This window comes from Condylostylus longicornis, unplaced genomic scaffold (assembly GCF_029603195.1).
Source record: "Condylostylus longicornis isolate FDR11 unplaced genomic scaffold, ASM2960319v2 ptg000194l, whole genome shotgun sequence".
In the NCBI taxonomy this organism is placed as follows: Eukaryota; Metazoa; Arthropoda; class Insecta; order Diptera; family Dolichopodidae; genus Condylostylus; species Condylostylus longicornis.
The window spans coordinates 74,395-93,901 of NW_026578162.1; the positions used below are offsets into that span (position 1 = coordinate 74,395).

The 19,507-nt window shown below is 28.9% G+C and overlaps 1 protein-coding gene across 1 annotated transcript; it reads right to left on the minus strand.

The window, feature by feature from the left end:
- Nucleotides 1-4,693: 4,693 nt before the first annotated feature.
- Nucleotides 4,694-10,963, minus strand: LOC129616390 (uncharacterized). The gene is made up of 7 exons (XM_055532012.1): nt 10,745-10,963; nt 9,465-9,638; nt 9,242-9,340; nt 9,025-9,171; nt 7,310-7,517; nt 6,011-6,190; nt 4,694-4,831 (listed from the first exon to the last, which is right to left on the minus strand). Exons 1-7 carry the CDS (start codon nt 10,961-10,963, stop codon nt 4,806-4,808), a joined length of 1,053 nt encoding a protein of 350 aa, XP_055387987.1. The 3' UTR covers nt 4,694-4,805.
- Between the last annotated feature and the right edge of the window lie 8,544 nt (nt 10,964-19,507).

A 19,507-nucleotide genomic window follows, 5' to 3' on the forward strand; every position in this document is an offset into this window, starting at 1 on the left:
AAAATTTCTGAATATACTTTTTTTAAATACTCTATGTGAAGTAAAATTGTAGGTGTTTTTTGTTACTTTTTTGAGTTAGATTCTAGTGCCAATTCTCGATGTTAGAATTGAATTATATACATTTAAAAGGTCTCCAAAATTTACAACAAGTTTATATAAATCTATTTATAATGCTAAATGATACAGAATTGTCAATTATTTTTTATTTCAACATAAAAAAAACAACAAAAACATTTAAAACAGTAAATTATTAGTTTTATTGTAATTTTAATTAAAGAAAAGAAGGCTCCCAAGATGAGCTTCCTCTTCGACATCAGGGATGGACGGACACAAAGAACACGTTTCATATTTTCCAGTTCCGCAATACCCTGATATCCCCTACAGAAAAGAATGAATGAGAAGTTATTATATATTATTTTTGTGTGCCATATCTATAAGATGAAAAATTTTAAAAAGCTCAACTTGTTTTTGTTCGGAAATTTTTTTAATAAATGGCAGTATTGGGTTTCATGTTCCAAAATTGTTGAAACTTTTGTGTCTCAGCCTTATAAGAAGCTACTTATCCGCAATACAAGCATTAAATTACTACTGCAATTTAAAAAAAATCATATACACGTTTAAGCTTGTTTGGGCGTAATTTGTGGCTGTGTTCTTAATAATATCAGAAATATCATAAAAGAAGACTATCCAAATTATGAAATGGACAAGATTTGTTACATTTAGCAGATACAAACTTTCATTTTTTTGGATTTTTCATTTCTTACATTTTGTAATAATTTAGTTTGTTGAATTCTTAAAAATTTCACCATACTTAATTTTAGAAACTTAATTTTTACTATGATATTTTATATTAAATTTATGATATATGCATATTATAAATATAATGAATTTATTTCTGCATTGTACGAGTATGTAGAATTCGCAAAACAAAAATAATAAATTTTCTATATGCACTTAAATTAAAAATTCAATGCATACACACATTTTTTTATATGAATTATAATAACATGTGTATGTACATATGTATGGGCATACGATATAATTATTATGTTTGTATGTACATACATAATAATTACATAGTAATAGCTTGTTATATTTATAGTAAAATGAAGCTGTAAAAAATGTTGTACTCGTATGGAGTAAAAATTGTAAATGAACTTAGAAAGAAATTTAAAGAATAACAAAATAAAGTTGGTTCAAACCAATGGTTTATATCGTAGCGCTTTTCCCTTCAACAAAGTGTAAAATACTGCTTCCAAAAACAATCTAGGTATATATACTACTCTATTAAAATTGCTTTTTTTATACCCTGCACTTCGTGAAGGGTATATTAACTTTGGTATGGAGTTTGTAACTACTTGAAGGAGTCATCTGCGGTATGGACATATATATATATTCTTGCTCAGCGTAAAATTCTGCGTTGATTTAGACATGTCCGTCCGTCCGTCCGTCCGTCCGTCCGTCCGTCCGTCCGTCCGTCCGTCCGTCCGTCCGATCGCACGATAACTCAAAAACGAATAATGCAATCGACACCAAACTTTCACAAGTTGCTTCTTTTCTGCCAAGGACGAACCCTATTGTTATTGGACCAATTCGGACAACGGGTTCGGGTAGCTGCCATACAACTCAAAGAGTTTATTTTAATTATTTCAAAAACTAATAAAGGTACAAATATAAAATTTTGTATACATGTGTCCAATTATATTCTACATATGCTCTAAAAATTTTAATGAGATAGCTGCACCGGTTCGGGTGGCTGCCATACAACTCCAAAAGCAATTTTTTTATATTCGGCAAAATAATAAAGTCAGATTCATGAAACTTGGCAGTTGTGTGTCCAATTATAGGCCAAAGATATTTCTGAAGTTTTTGTGGAATTGCTTGACAGGTTCGAGTGGCTCCCATACAAGTCCAAAAGCTTATTTTAAGTATTTGGAAAAATAATAAAGTCAGATTCATGAAACTTGGCAGTCGTGTGTCCAATTATAGGCCAAAGATATTTCTGAAGTTTTGGTGGAATTGCTTGACAGGTTCGAGTAGCTCCCATACAAGTCCAAAAGCTTACTTTAAATATTTGAAAAAATAAAAAAGTTAGATTGGTGAAATTTGGCAGTTGTGTGTCCAATTATAGATCAGATATACCTGCGAAGTTTTATTGGAATTGCTTGACAGGTTCGGGTACCTGCCATACAACTCCAAAAGCTAATTTTAAATATTTGAAAAAGTAATAAAGTCAAATTCATGAAACTTGGCAGTTGTGTGTCCAATTATAGATCAGATATATTTGCGAAGTTTTAGTGAAATTGCTTGGCAGGTTCGGGTACCTGAAATAAATATTTGAAAAAATAATAAAGTCAAATTCACGAAACTTGGCAGTTGTGTGTCCAATTATAGATCAGATATATTTGCGAAGTTTTAGTGAAATTGCTTGGCAGGTTCGGGTACCTGCCATACAACTTCAAAAGCTAATTTTAAATATTTGGAAAAATAATAAAGACAGATTCATGAAACTTGGCAGTTGTGTGTCCAATTATAGATCAAAAATATTTCTGAAGTTTTGGTGGAATTGCTTGACATGTTCGAGTGGCTCCCATACAAGTCCAAAAGCTTATTTTAAATATTTGGAAAAGTAATAAAATTAGATTCATGAAACTTGGTAGTTGTGTGTCCAATTATAGATCAGATATATTAGCGAAGTTTTAGTGGAATTGCTTGGCAGGTTCGGGTACCTGCCATACAACTCCAAAAGCTAATTTTAAATATTTGGAAAAATAATTAAGTCAGATTCATGAAACTTGGTAGTTGTGTGTTCAGTTATATGTCTGACATATCCGTGAAGTTTCTATAGAATGGTTTCACAGGTTTGAGTAATTGCTATACAACAATGAAAGGTGCAGGGTATAATTCAATCGGTTTATACCGACTGAAACGTTTTTACTTGTTTTTACATATATTTAGGATGACCGATATATGAAGTCCTTGAAATAAAACAAAAATAATGCTCGATTTTAAGGGTTTATTGCGTCAGTTATGAAAAATAATTATATTTTTTAATGGCATGGAATCTACAGTTAGCATTCTGCGTTTATAAAAATTTGAGAAAGCTTGCGGTTTCGGAAATATAAGGTGGCAAAAATTCAAATTTTACAAATTTCAAGATACGGTAACTTGGAAAGGGTTAGAGGTGTGAAAAAATTTTCTTCTAACGAAGTTATCTCTTTATAGGTCTAGAAGAAAAACGACATTAAAAATTTGGAAAAACTGATTTTAGAAATTTTAAAGGCCTATTTTTTTTTGAAGTTCAAATATAGTATGCCGTGATAGAAAAAGGCAGCCACTATATTTCTTAGTTCGCAAAATTTGAGGAATGCATATGGTTTCACTGCAATAAATGGTTAAAAAATACCATTTTTTGGGTTTTAGAGGGATATAACTTTTAGAGGGGGGGAGATAGGCAAAAATTTTGTTCAACGGAAATCAGTTTCTAGTAAAGATCTATGTACATGTAATATTTCAGCTTTCTACCTTCAAGGATGTAGACATGTTCTCGGACGGACAGACGCACGGACAGAGTGAAACTATTAAGCACTTTTTTCAAAACTTTTTTGGAAAAGTGCTTATAAATTAAACTAAACAAAATACACCTCGCCGACTTTCATATTCATATACAATTTTTTCTTAAATTATTTTAAAAATTGAAATTTTTTGTAATTAATAAAAGTAGTAAAATTTAAAAACGCACAGATATAAAAAAAAGGTTCTGCTAAGGATTGCCATCCATTTAGTAAAGAGTAAAACAAATTTTACTAACTATTTTCAATAAGAATAAGGGTTTTACAACTACATTTGTATTGTCAATATTTTTAAATGGTATTGTTAATATTTTTAATACCTGTCTCATTACCTTTAAGGACCTGCGTACATAAAAGTTGTCTACCAAAAGCTGTAGTGATTCTGGAGACTTTTTCATCAATATGTCGCATGACCATATTTACGGACTTTTTCGCTCATTGCAAGATTAAATTTGTTTTATTTGATTTTATATAAAAATTAAATATTTCTATATTATTATTAATTTAAATATTAACTCCCATAAAACCTATATATATATATACTTCTATTTTTATATACATATTATAAGGAGAAATTTTTCTTGCATGACACTTTGCATATTTTGCAAATATAGATATAGAATAAGATATTAGAAAATAAATTGCCCATTTTATTAAGATTTTCAACTTACCTGAATTATTTAATATTTTTTTTTAAAATCAAAAGATAATAAAAACAAGAATGAAAAATATCCACACTTTTTATTATTTATGTATACATAAAACCAATTCCATTTAACGAAATTGTTTAATAGTATTTTCACCTTAAATAACAGGTAATTATATAATTAAAAATAAAATTATGGCTAATGTAGAATGAATTTAAAATATATATAAGTATGTATGTATTATAAATATTGTTTGAACATTCTTTTGAAATACATATGCATATAAAGAAATGAGAGTGATCATGAATAAGACTTTTTCTTGTAAATCTATTAAAATATTTAATTATATTACTAATTTCATTCATTCACCTAACGCAACATAAGATAAGAAATTTTATTAAAGGTAATTAATTATCTAATACATTTTTATTTTACTTCTAAAGATATATATATGTAAATTAAGTACAATGTATGTGAACTTACTATATTTTGACTTTTTATATATGAAGTATTCTAATTTTATCCTTGAGTCACAGTTGATAACTAAGTATTTTACAAGTTTCGTTATTTTCGTACTCCAAAAATGTTAATGACTGTAATAGTAGTTATCACCTAAAAAAATGAAATCACATTAACGAATCTTTTATAAATTGAAAAATAATATTAATAAACTTAGAATTATTAATAAACTTAGTCATTCAGTTAATTATGATTTGGGTAAATTTCTGAATTTTTATAGTAATTCCTATTACTTATTCAATCTAGAACCCACTATGTATAATTCGTTATGTTATATTAGTTTTTTTCAATTCTTAAATTAATAAATTTTAAAAAATCGTAGTTTCATGCATTTGCTTAGACATTTGGAAAATACTTACTTATAAGTCGACATTAATGAAAAAAGGTGCTTAAATTATAAATTAAAATGGGAATTTTGAAATTAAATTTATATACCATGATACAAACCTGTTGTTCGAATATTAGTTTTCTATAGATTTCCAGTAAGTTTCAGAGCATTTTTTTATACAACTTGTAAAAATAGATTAAAATTTTAAATATTTATAAGATTTTATCTTTTCCATAAAATCAACATTATATAAATCATCTTAGAAATTAATGAAGGTGTAATTGTGTATCAACATTGTAAAGAGTTGAATACCTACGATAGTGTGAATTTGTTTTATGTTAATGATATTGTTATATTTCACATGTATATTTAAAATTAATGGTGATAGTTTACTTTTTGATGAAAAACTTATTCTTTGTTTGTATTAACAAAACTTAGATTTGATTTTTTACGAGAAAGCTGTTATTCAGTTGTCAAAATTCAAAACCTTATTTTTCTTATCCATAAATTTTTTTATATTTGAAAATGAAAAGACTTAAGACGACGCTCTCAAATTTTTTAATGGATGTCATGATTTTCCTCAAAAATTTTGAAGTAGAGTGTAATAATCCGATGCAGTACGATCTAACGATTTTATTGATTTGCGCTTTTCAAAAAATTAAGTTATTAAGAATAACTTCAATGAATACATAGTTTGATAGAAGAGTATTTGATGATTTAAATTGAGGCTACATTTTTCTTACACCACTTTTATTATCAATTACTTCTTTAAATTGATTTGTTTAATGAGATATTAATGCAGTGATTCTATAATTTAGACGTTAGTAATTTTGTAGGTATTCACATAACGCAAAGTTGTATTTTAATATGTCAAAGGTAGAGTGTAATAAATGTAAGTTCAAGTGTACCTAAATTTGTTGTCTGACGTATCTAAAATATTTTACCTTCAAATGTGTGGCTATGATATTCGTACGGAAGCTCTTGTGCAGCTGATATGTGTGGTGGAAGGCTTCCAATATAAGCATCTGAAGGCCTACCATGATGTGGGTGCTGACCATAGTGTATCGGATGATTTGGTGGTCCAGAATTCACGTGATCTACTGGAATTTCATAAGTCGTTATAGCTAAAATGTAAAATAAAAACGTAAATCAAAATTAGGGTTTCAATACCGTTTTACATTTGAGTTTTTCAGGAAAAGGAAAATGAAAATTAATATGTAACATACTTCTAAAATGAGTTATATATTAAAGTTTATCCAATACAAATTGCAAATTTTTTGAAAAAAAAATTCAAACTTAAGATGAAAATAAAAGTATTTTGACGAAAGTGTTATATAAATAAAAAGTGCTTCATCGTGATTAGATAAGATTGTAGGTTGTACTTCAGACAAAGTCACTGCACCCATAAAATATTATTTCAACGTTTTACAGCTTATAATGACCCAATCTGCTCTTGTTTTTTTTAATGTCCTGCAGCGGCGGAGAATATCTCTCACATCTAAGTTTCTCACATCATAGGTATACCTTGCTCTTGTTAGAAATTTAAATCTACCAATGAAAGTAGCAAGGGGTCTTTGAAAAATTGAGATACATGACAAGGGGTTTATGAGAAAAAAGTTTGGGAACCTCTGGTATAACCTATTGTAGATGTATAACCCGATATATTGATAAAGATCAGAAAAATTCATTTTCTGTACACTTTGAGGATCTCCTGTACAATAAAGAAAGGTTCCGCGATAGCCTTGTTCACCAAATCAGGTTCATCAGGAAGACTCACTTCGAAGACTTTGAGAGCAAGACCGGCTCTAAAAAGCTTTTAGAACTGGAAATAGCAGTTTCGCTTACATGAAAAGTGACGCTCATTTTTATTAATAGCCGAGGGATCCTTTAATAGAAATCCTGTTTTAACAACAAAATTAGAACATTATGTAATCAGCACTTTTTTTTATTACTTACTTTATACTGTTACTATATACTTTCATTCACTTAACAATATCGAAATGATTTTTAATGTTTAGAATGAAATTTTGAAACGGGATTATAATTCTTGTATTTTGCCTAAAAATAATTGCAATTGTTAAATATAATTATTAGTTTCCATTTTCACTTTATTTAACGGAACCCTCATATGTTTTTTTCTTGCTAGCACAAATTTGTTAAATTTCGACTTTTCTCATTTTATAATTAGAATTCTTAATAATAATAATAATTTTTTTGGATATTTTGATTCAATACCCACTCACTTTCTGTATGATGAACTGCTGGAGGTGGTTTTGAGTGAATCTCTTTCCCACTGCCACTGTGTCCTGAAGATGAGCTTGATAAACTACTTAATTTATGTAAAGGATGGACACTTTCTCCATAACCATGATGATCCACATGATGAAACTGAGCAGAATTTACTTTAGCTTTTCCTAGATCGGATATTTTGTCACCAGAAGCAGCCACAACCTTAAAAAATGGGGATAGTGAATTAAAATAGAGATATTACGAAAACTTCGATCAACAAAATAATTAAAAATTATAAAATTTTTATAAAATAGAAAGTTCTTAATTGTTGTTATTTTTGCCAGCACATAAATAATTTCTTTTTTTGAAAACAACAAAGCTGTATACAATGTTTGGATATAAGCATTTATAATGCCATAATGTATTTTAGTTTTGGGTTTTTAAAAGATGCATAATCAAGTGCGTTTTGAAAAAGCATTGAAATATTTTTAAAAGTTTCATTTTTATAGACAGCATTCATTCTGTGATATAATGAATCACATCTGTTCTATTCAAAAAATTCCACTGATTTGAACTTTGTAAATTTATTATTTCTCATTTTGAATATTAAAGCTAAAAAGATAGTGTCATTTATTTACGTATTTAGGTTGTAAGTTAAATAATAAAAGCATTGTATGTTTTTGAAATTTGCAATAAAATGGCACTGCATTTTGCCTAATAAAGCACAACTTACTTGACTAAATATCCCAACACTGGCTGTATATGATCGGTTTAGGTATTTTTAAGTAAATAAATTAAAATTTACTGAGAATCATAGCTTTAACTAGCACACCCAATTCTGTTTTTACACGAATTATTTTTACGAATTTGAAATAACACGAGTAATCACCAAAAAATATTTTAATTTTTACACAACATAATTTGAAATAACACGAATACAAACAAAATCTTTTTTCTATTTAAAATAAGCCTGGTATTCTGATTGAAACAGAAGTAACTTTCGAATAATTATGATTGCTTAACTGTTTCCAGTGATGGCAGTTATTTTGTAGTCTTTCGCAAACGTATGCGTTTATTATCAGACAGTAAATAAAATTTAAATTAATATTTAAATTTTTCTTATGGTTGTACTCTTGTTATATAAGTTTTTTATCAATGAATTTCTGATATAATATGTACATATTTTTTTCTAAAATCTAAATTTTAATTTATTTTCTGGGGGTCTAGAAGCAATCTATTATTTTTGTACTTAGCCAGTATCTTTTTTTAAACAAATTTCTGAGAAACCATTCTATCGTGTAAAAAGAGAATTAGGTGTATTAAAATACACAAGTTTCGCTAAAGAACTTATATTCTTACAGTAATGCCCATACAGAGTACGAAAAAATTCCATGAACTCGGATCAAAACAATGGACTACAAAGTAGCATATGTCTCTAGCACAAGTGAATACAAATTTTTTAAAAAGCAATCTACTAGCTATTTCATTTTGTTAATTTAACAAAATATGTAAAAATATGGAGGGAGGGATAGATAGGTGAAAATTTTCTTATACAAAAATAACTTCCTAGTAAAGATCTATTTGTACATAAATTTTCTGCTTTCTATCTTAAAGAGTGTAGAAATTTTCTACAGACACACGGACGAACAAGGCGAAACTAATAAATAATTTTTTCCGATTTTTTTGTTTTTTTTTTTTTTTTGCTGGAAAAGTGCTAAAAAGGAAGTACCTTTCCACTAGCTGAAAGTACAATACCACTTCCTTTTATTAATTGTCCTTTAATAGCAGTTACACCGCCTGTAATAGCTTTTACCGCTTGCTTAATTGTTCCGAAAAATGATGACTTGAAATTCCATGAATCGATAGAGTTACCACCCTACAAATACAATTTAATAATTTTGATTTTGTTTTTGCTTTTCAAAACCATGTTTCATGCACCAACTTACATATTTATAGCCATGATTACTACTACTGGCTTTTGCAGCATGTGGTGAGCTTCCTGCCGATAATGATGCTGATGTTTTGCTCAAAGTTCCTGCTATGTTCTAAAATTAAAAATAAAAATAGGCTTTCATTGTAGATTTTTAAATTTTGCAGCTTTTTGAACAAAAGTAGCAAAAAAAGTAAAAATAAATAAAATAAATGAATTTTTTAAAAAATAATTCCTACATTTTTCAGATGATAAAAGAAATCTTGACTTCCACTCCCTGATCTTTTAGTAATTTTCTGCTCATCATCATCAAAATCATCACTTCTTGCAGTCTCCCCAGTTTCTGTTTCTTCCGCCCTTCTCAAAGAGAATTGACAAAACAAAACAGCGAATATCACGAAACAGTAATAAGTCTGAAAAAATGAAGTAAGGAAATATTAGTGGTAATAAAAAAAAATTAATGTGAACACAACCGACCGCAATGTATGTTGCCTAGTTTAGTGAAAGTGTTACAGAAAATTATGAAAATGCATTTGAACACTTCCCTTCATTTATAAAAGTATAAATTTGGCTTTTAGTAGAATTTCGCTTTGGTCTTAAAATATTCAAAATACCTATTAAGCCCAGTTCTGTGCATATTACTTTATATTGCCTTGGATTTCGATATTTTTTTATCGATCGTATTGTATATACAATAAGTAGGTTACGTGAAGGCAACAAATTTTGCATATCGAGTTTTCGGTGGGAATGCACTTCTCATGCACATGGTAGGGAAGTGTAAATAAACTATTTTTAGCAACCTGTCGGTCTATTGGTCTGTCGGTCTGTATGGCACGGATTGATCAACTTTTGGTATATATCAGGCCTCGGGAACTCCACTTTTTACCGGCCCTGTTTTACATTTTTGACCATTTTGAAGAAAATATTCAACCGATTTACTTGAAATTTAATATTGAAATTCTTCGTATTAAAACAATGAATCTATAAATTTTTTGGAAATATCAAGGGTCGAAAACTGATTTGCGGACCGACTTTACATTTTTCACAATATCTACTGAATGAATTAATGGAATTTATTGCAATTTGATATTTGAGTTCTGATTGTTACTGAGACTAACTGGTGAACATTTCAGAGAATTCGGATTTCACAAAGCGAAATTCTACTAACAGCTAAATTCACATTTTCCTAGGCATGTTAACTATAAGCTTACTAATGTCCTAAAAATTGGAAAAAAGTATTTAACAAACATTTTTATAATATTCTATAACACTTTCAGTTAACTAGACAAAGCGCATTATGGTCGGTTATGTGCTGACCACAATAGATTTTTTTGTTTATTATCTTCTTTTTTGTCTTTCCGTATAGCAACAATTGCTTATATGGTATACATATTTCATTTAACAATGGGTGAGAATGGGGAACATCATATTGTTTACGTATTGGCGTGCGAAAAATTTGCAGCTAATTCCCAGTCTGATTATCCATCTTTTTTTATAATGAATAAATTTTAATGAAAACCGAAATATTTGTTTGGTTAGATGTTGCTACTTTCTCCGAATATGTGTATATATTCGGTCCAATGCAAATTTGATCCATACACCATTTAAGATTACGTTGTTTCTTAACTAGACGATAGAAATTTTTAATATAACCTTCATTTTTAGTATACATATTGCATACTACGCCTACAAAGTTTGAAGCAAATTGAGACATAAATGAGCCATAAATGACAGTCATAACCGTAGTTATGAAAGTCAAATAAGTGAAATAATGCATTTTTGATTAATATCCATTTTTTCATTTCAGTTTTTGCAGTTTGTATGACGTAGAATAAAATGTTTTTGGATATTGGGTATATAAGCACCGATTCAAAAAATGCTAAGATCCACGTACATATACAAATATTAAATCAATGTAAAAAGAATCATAAATGTATACCTAAATAAAACCCAAAAAATGCCATTTTTTAACCATTTTTTGTAGTGAGACCATAAGCATTTTTCAAATTTTGCAAACACAGAAAAGCAGCGGCTTGCTTCTACCGCAGTGTATCATACTTGAACTTTAAAAAAAACAAAATGGCCGTTAAATTTATCTTTATCTAAAATCCAAATTTTTGACGTCGTGTTTCTTGAAAACCCAAAGTTGTAAAATTTGAATTTATGCTACCTTATATTCAAGAAACTGCAAGCTTTTTCAAATTTCTATAAAGCCAGAAAGCTAATTAATTTCTATCTTAACTCACGCAATTAACCTCTAAAATCCAGCATTATGTTAATATGTCTCAAATTTTTTTTCAATTTATTTCAAAGATGGCATAAATTGTTCAGCCTAACAATGAATGCAGTTCTTGAAATAGTTTCGTATATGAATGATCGTAATTTTAATAATATAGTAGGTTTATGTACAAACGTTGTTCAAAAGCAGTATTTTCACTTGTTGAACGTAAAGGTGCTACTGGCTTGACACAACTTTATTTTGATTTATTAACAAAATGTTAAACTTTTTTTTTCTATTATTATGAAATATTTCAGTTTATAATAAACAAGTAAAAACGTTTCAGTCGGTATAAACCGATTGAATTATACCCTGCACCTTTCGTTGTTGTATAGCAATTACTCAAACCTGTGAAACCATTCTATAGAAAATTCACGGATATGTCTGACTTATAATTGCACACCCGACTGCCAAATTTCATGAATCTGACTTTATTATTTTTCCAAATATTTAAAATAAGCTTTTGGAGTTGTATGGGAGCTACTCGAACCTGTCAAGCAATTCCACCAAAACTTCAGATATATATCTGGCCTATAACTCGACATACAACTGTCAAGTTTCATGTATTTGACTTTATTTTTCCAAATATTTAAACTTTTGGACTTATATGGGAGCTACTCGTAGCTGTAGAGCAATTCAACCAAAACTTTAGAAATATATCTGACATATAACTCGACACACAACTGCCAAGTTTCATGAATCTGACTTTATTATTTTTCCAAATATTTAAAATAAGCTTTTGGAGTTGTATGGCAGGTCCTCTAAAACTTCAGAAATATATTTGACCTATAATTGGACACATGACTGCCAAGTTTCATGAATCTGACTTTATTATTTTTCCGAATATAAAAAATTTCCTGTTGGAGTTGTATGGCAGCCACCCGAACCGGTGCAGCTATCCCATTATAATTTTTAGAGCATATGTAGAATATAATTGGACACATGTATACAAAATTTTATATTTATAGCTTTATTAGTTTTTGAAATATTTAAAATAAATTCTTTGAGTTGTATGGCAGCTACCCGAACCCGTTGTCCGAATTAGTCCAATAACAATAGGGCTCGGCCTTGGCACAAAAGAAAAAACTTGTGAAAGTTTGGTGTCGATTGCATTATTCGTTTTTGAGTTATCGTGCGATCGGACGGACGGACGGACAGACGGACATGTCTAAATCGACGCAGAATTTTACGCTGAGCAAGAATATATATATATATGTCCATACCACAGATGACTCCTTCAAGTAGTTACAAACTCCATACCAAAGTTAATATACCCTCCACGAAGTGCAGGTTATAAAAACGAATACCTCTAATAACAACAAAAATTAAAAAGACTAAATGTTAAAACAAAAGTAAATATTAAATTATAACTGAAATATTAAACGTAATTTCAAACACATCATAGCAGAATTTTTTAATTTAAAATTAGTAGCAAATTATATTATTAATTTACATTATTTTCTTATAAAATATATTTCAAACAATTTTTATATTTTTCTCGCTTGAAAATATGTTCGGTGCTATTTTGGGCAGAAACGATTTTAAATTTTAAGTAATTAATTTTTAATATTAGGTCTTTACTTTTTTTTGCGGAAATAAAATGCGTTGGTAATGTTTATTAAGGAATCAATTTGTAGATGTTTCCAAACGATTTCTTCTTGCTTTCTTCGTCAAGCTACAAGTTTTATAATCCAAATCTAAAAACGATGCTTTATAAAATAAAGCTGAAGCAGATAAAGAGCTGTAATCTTCCAAATTTTACAAGTTTCTTCTATAAAAGAATGAACATTTTCAAGCTCGGCCGAATTTTTTTAGCTATTTTAAAAATATTTACGCGAACTTAAAAATATTTTATCGTTGTCGAGTTGGAAATTCTACGAAAATCAAATTTTTAACTATTTTTTCTTGCATAGAATCACTTTTTTTTTTAGAATCGTTTTTTTTTTCAAAATCTGGGTTAAAAGTAGGATCTTGTGTTGCACTATCAGACGAAAATCTGAGTAACTGTCAAAAATCTCACACTACATACTAAACTTTGAATACATATAATAATTTCGTAAATTGAATCTTAATTTTTTTGTATTTTTGGTAGACTTGAGTACCAAAAACAAGTAAAAACGTTTCAGTTGGTATAAACCGACTGAATAATACCCTGCACTTTGACAATCTGAGTTTAAAAATTTGTTTTTGAAATATTTAGAAATAACTAAATGTCAATTACTTGAACCTGTCAAACAACTTAATAGAAACTTCACGGATATTATGTCTGAACTATAAGTGGACACATAGTTTCATTAATCTTGTGTTTCATGAATCTAGCCTTAATATTTTCCCAAATATTTAAAATTAACTTTTGGAGCTTTACGGTCACTACCCGAACTTGTGAAGCCATTTCACCAAAATTTGGGGGTTACATCTGACCTGAAATTGGATACACAACTGCCGGATTTCATGAATCTAAATTTGATATTTTCCAAAATATTCAAAATTTTGTTTTGGAAGTGTATGGCGTTTACTCGAACCAGTGCAGCCATTCCATTAAAATTTTCTGAATATATGTAGAACGTAATTCGATAGACCTTCACAAAATTTGAAATTAATATTTAAAAAAACCTATTTTTTCAATTGGTCCAATTACAATAGCAGCCGTCTTTGGCACAAAAGCAAAAACTTGTTGATTGCATTATTCGTTCTTGAGTTATCGTGCGATCGAACGGACAGACCTATCTAAATCAATGCAGAATTTTACGCTAAGCAAGAATACATACAAATGTTCATATAGGAGACGATTCTTTCAAGTGGTTATAAACTCAATACAAAAGTGAGCATACCCTTCACGATGGTGCAGGAAGGTATGAAAAAAGAACATAATTGAAAAAAGAAAATATTTCTTCGAAGCTTGAAATCTCTTCTTTTATTGAAACAAATGCAAGTGATAAACAAACTAAACCAATTCTTTCTAAAAATTTATACATAAAAATTTTTTTAAATTTTTTAATTTTATTTAGATGAATATGAAGTTTCAAATATGTATTGTTTATCATTGAATATTAAATTGGAAAAAATTCTGCACTGAATCAGAATATTAATAAGGATAGAGATTGGTTTATAGTATTAGAACGTCGGGCTCCCTTCTAATCACAAACGCTGTTTTTTTTTTAATTGCAGCTACCTTTTGAAATTGTAAAACGGCAGCCCTGGTATAGTAATGATTATTTGTATTATTCATGATTAATGATTATAAGTATTTAATGATTATAAGTATTATTTGTATTATTCTTTGTATTTTTCATAAATATACGCACATAAAGAGATTAATAAAAAAATAATAGCAACTTTTTTAATAATACTATTAAAAGAGAAAAATTTTTATTTTGGTTAGTATATTGTACAGAGTCATCTATACGTCAAAATATTTTTTATTTTAACAATTTACTAAGAACAACTGGTGACATCTATATTTGAGACATCTAAATTTTTTGAAACTTATAGTATTGTACGTTACCGTTAGATGGCGCATATTCCAAATAGAAAGTGCTAACTATCGAAAACCCAAACCATCATTAGCACAAACTGAAATTTAGCAAAATTCAGTGAATGGAAAAAATGAAAAATTGTTTTTATACCCTGCACTTCGTGAAGGGTATATTAACTTTGGTATGGAGTTTGTAACTACTTGAAGGAGTCATCTGCGGTATGGACATATATATATATTCTTGCTCAGCGTAAAATTCTGCGTCGATTTAGACATGTCCGTCTGTCCGTCCGTCCGTCCGATCGCACGATAACTCAAAAACGAATAATGCAATCGACACCAAACTTTCTCAAGTTTTTTCTTTTGTGCCAAGGACGAGCCCTATTGTTATTGGACTAATTCGGACAATGGGTTCGGGTAGCTGCCATACAACTCAAAGAGTTTATTTTAAATATTTCAAAAACTAACAAAGCTATAAATATAAAATTTTGTATACATGTGTCCAATTATATTCTACACATGCTCTTAAAATTATAATGGAGTAGCTGCACCGGTTTGGGTGGCTGCCATAAAACTCCAACAGCAAATTTTTTATATTCGGCAAAATAATAAAGTCAGATTCATGAAACTTGGCAGTAATGTGTCCAATTATAGGTCAAATATATTTCTGAAGTTTTAGAGGAATTGCTTGACAGGTTCGGGTACCTGCCATACAACTCCAGAAGCTAATTTTAAATATTTGGAAAAATAATAAAGTCAGATTCATTAAACTTGGCAGTTTTGTGTCGAGTTATAAGTCAGATATTTTTCTGAAGTTTTAGTATAATTGCTTGACAGGTTCGAGTAGCTCCCATACAAGTCTAAAAGCTTATTTTAAAAATTTGGAAAAATAATAAAGTCAGATTCATGAGACTTGGCAGTCGTGTGTCCAATTATAGGTTAGACATATTTCAAAAGTTTTAATGGGATTGCTTGACAGGTTCGAGTAGCTCCCATGCAAGTCTTAAAGCTTATTCTTAATATTTGGAAAAATAACAAAGTCAGATCCATGAAACTTGGCAGTTGTGTGTCCGATTATGGATCAGATATATTTGTGAAGTTTTAGTGGAATTGTTTGATAGGTTCAGGTACTTGCCATACAACTCCCAAAGCTAATTTTAAGTATTTGGAAAAATTATAAAGTCAGATTCATGAAACTTGGCAGTCGGATGTCCAATTATAGGTCAGACATATCCGTGACTTCATTATTTTGCCGAATATAAAAAATTTGCTGTTGGAGTTGTATGGTAGCCACCCGAACCGGTGCAGCTATCCCATTATAATTTCTAGAGCATGTGTAGAATATAATTGGACACATGTATACAAAATTTTATATTTATAGCTTTGTTAGTTTTTGAAATATTTAAAATAAACTCTTTGAGTTGTATGGCAGCTACCCGAACCCATTGTCCGAATTAGTCCAATAACAATAGGGCTCGTCCTTGGCACAAAAGAAAAAAACTTGAGAAAGTTTGGTGTCGATTGCATTATTCGTTTTTGAGTTATCGTGCGATCGGACGGACGGACGGACAGACGGACATGTCTAAATCGACGCAGAATTTTACGCAGAGCAAGAATATATATATATGTCCATACCGCAGATGACTCCTTCAAGTAGTTACAAACTCCATACCAAAGTTAATATACCCTTCACGAAGTGCAGGGTATAACAAATACAATTTACAGAAAAAAATGTAGGTGATGTATACATGTATGTTTATATATTGCACATATATAGGGTGTATTAATATAAAAATTAATGGCTTGGATAATAGCATATAGGGTGTCTCATTGATACAGCTCTGTAAGTCTGTTTTGATTTCAATAATCCTTTGATAAACAAAGATTTCTACAGATTCCTTTAGCTTATCGATAAATTCATAAAGTGATTTTTTTTAAACTTGAAACTTTGAAAAAACATTAATAAACATATTTAAGTTGCAAATTTGAAAAGTAAATGAACACTAAAGGGACATTGTTTTTTCATTATCATAATTTGACAGATTTGTTTTTATTCAGCTAAAGTTGGGTGAAGCCAATTTTTGGAAAGTAGCACTTTTTCCTTAAACAAGTGAATATATTTTTTTTAAAAAACAATCTAACATCTATTTACAAAACACGCTTAAAACCAACTCCGTTTAATATCACAACTCGGGTAACTTCATAAAGTTTTTGACAAGAAAAATTTTCATATCCTCTTACACATTTAAAATTGCCTAATAGAAAGCTCGCTTAATAGAAACTCTCTTGAAATCACGTAATTCTCGACACAAAAATTTCTAATTTCAATTAATTTCGCTAGCTTAAAATCACAAAATTGTAATTTGACAAAAAAAATGTGTAGAGCAGTTTTTTTTAAACAGGAAGTATAAATCCTTCTGCGTCTGTTGACAATTTTTTATTACAAAATTATTGAATGTGGACGCAATGTCAATTACGCTTTATAGATGTTGTCATTGTTTTCAGTTTTTCCATCTGTTTAAATTTTTATCATTTAAAAACGGTTTCAGCTATTTTCAAAGTAAGTACGTAAAATTATTTTATAAGCTCGCTTAATTTCGTAACGTGAATTTATTCGAGCATCACTTAATTATGCACCTCGTTTAAAATCATAAATTCCTAGACATTTTTCAGTGTGATAAGCGTATTCGACTGTAAATTATATTCATTAATATACCATCAAATTCCAAATGGTTTGAAATTCATTTAGGGTGAGACAAATAACAAAAAAATTTAAAGCGCCTTTAATACAAAGATCAGTCGTTAATGCTTTGATGATATGGCATTTACGGTTATCTTTACATAATTATAAAAATTTGGAAAAGTTTGTAGTTTCGGAAATATAAGGTGCAAAACATTCAAATTTTGCAAATTTCGAGTGGCGATAGCTTGAGAACGGCTAGAGGTTGAAAAACATTTCTTCCAACAAAATAAATTATTTATTAAAAACTAAAGATTGTTCAAATTTCAAAACCAAACAACTTACGGCCTGCAAGAAAAACGATATCAAAAACTTGAAAAAAACGGTTTTCAAATATCGGTTAAATTTAACAAATTTCAGTTAATTTTATCATTTCATGCTGAATTCTCAATTATGATGTATGCAGAGATGGAAAATCCACTGCTTTGCTGCGTTTGCAGAATCTAAAAAATATTGATGGTTTCGTTACAATAAATATCTATTCAAAAAATGGCATTTTTAGGACTTCGTGGGGTTACAACTTTTAGAATGAGGAAGAAAGGTAAAAACTTTTTTTTCAGTATTTGCATGTAAAATTTGAGCTATCTATCTGAAAAATTGTAGAAGTTTTGTAAACAGATGCAAAGACGGTTAGCCGAACAGAGTGAAACTAATAAGCACTTTTTTTTTGAAAAAAATTCTTGGAGGAGTGCTAAAAATTAGAGCACCATTTCGAGAATTTTCCTCTTCCTTCTATACATTTTAAAACGTAATCTTTATAAAAACTATAATAAGTGCCTTGATTAAAATGTTTTTTTCAATTTTGTAATTTAGTCTGAATAAATTTCTATAATCTAAGTTGCCTAATGTACATAGAAACCGGATATTTCGCATATTTTATGAGCATCATAATATTGTAGAGGGCTTAATGTTAATATTTATTGTTTTTAATTAGAGCGATTCGAAATAATTTTTCAGTTTTTGGAACCGCAAATGGAGTACGGGATACAATTATGTATATATTATAATTATTTTTCTTGTATGTTTTTAACATATCATTTCATTATCAACTTATCATATGGCGTTACTTGAAAGCTAAAGTGAAATAAGTTTTGAGTTTAATTTCGCAACGAGAAATATTTTTACTTAATGTGAACCATTTTTAGTACCAATTTGCATTAATAAAATTTTTTTACATAGGTGTAACTTGCAATCAATTAAAGACAAAATTGTGACATTTTTTAGTTGAACCTTGCTCGCTACACCGAAATTAAATTGTCTTGTTTTTAAAAATAAAAACATAAACTAAAGCCATTTATATATGTAAATCTATTTATTATTTCCGATTACTAAGCCGATTATTTTCCGAATCGTTTCGAATTATTCCAGATAACAACACTTGCAAGAAACATCGATTGAGCATAGCTCAAAATATTATAGTTAATTTTCCTTCACACAAATAATTTCCAACAACCTTTGTGATTTTCAAACAAATTTTGAAATTATTCTTGATTTATTCTCTAAGCTGATAGATATTTTCGGTATTAATAAAACATTAAATCACATCTATGTATGGAATATTTTTCAAAAATTTTAATATTTCGATTATTTTTGAAAGTTGTATTGATGATTTTTATTTTGCGTTTGTTACTGCGTGTGAACAATTACTAAAATGAGTTAAGATTAAAAAATTTTATGAACCGCTTTTACGAATTAATTTGAAAATATTCAAGAAATGTTAAAAATTAGTAAAATAAATTAATCAAATATTTTTTGGTACAAACTCAGCATATTGAGTTTAATTGTATTG

Bases quoted from the DNA above. Each gene is read 5' to 3' on its own strand.
- LOC129616390 (XM_055532012.1), bottom strand. From the start codon at position 10,963: ATGACTGTCATTTATGGCTCATTTATGTCTCAATTTGCTTCAAACTTT. The intron at 9,639-10,744 runs GTTTTCATTAAA...TCATTTTTTCAG, and splicing joins CTAACCAAACAAATATTTCG to ACTTATTACTGTTTCGTGAT. The intron at 4,832-6,010 runs GTAAAATATTTT...TCATTTTTTTAG, and splicing joins TCATAGCCACACATTTGAAG to GTGATAACTACTATTACAGT.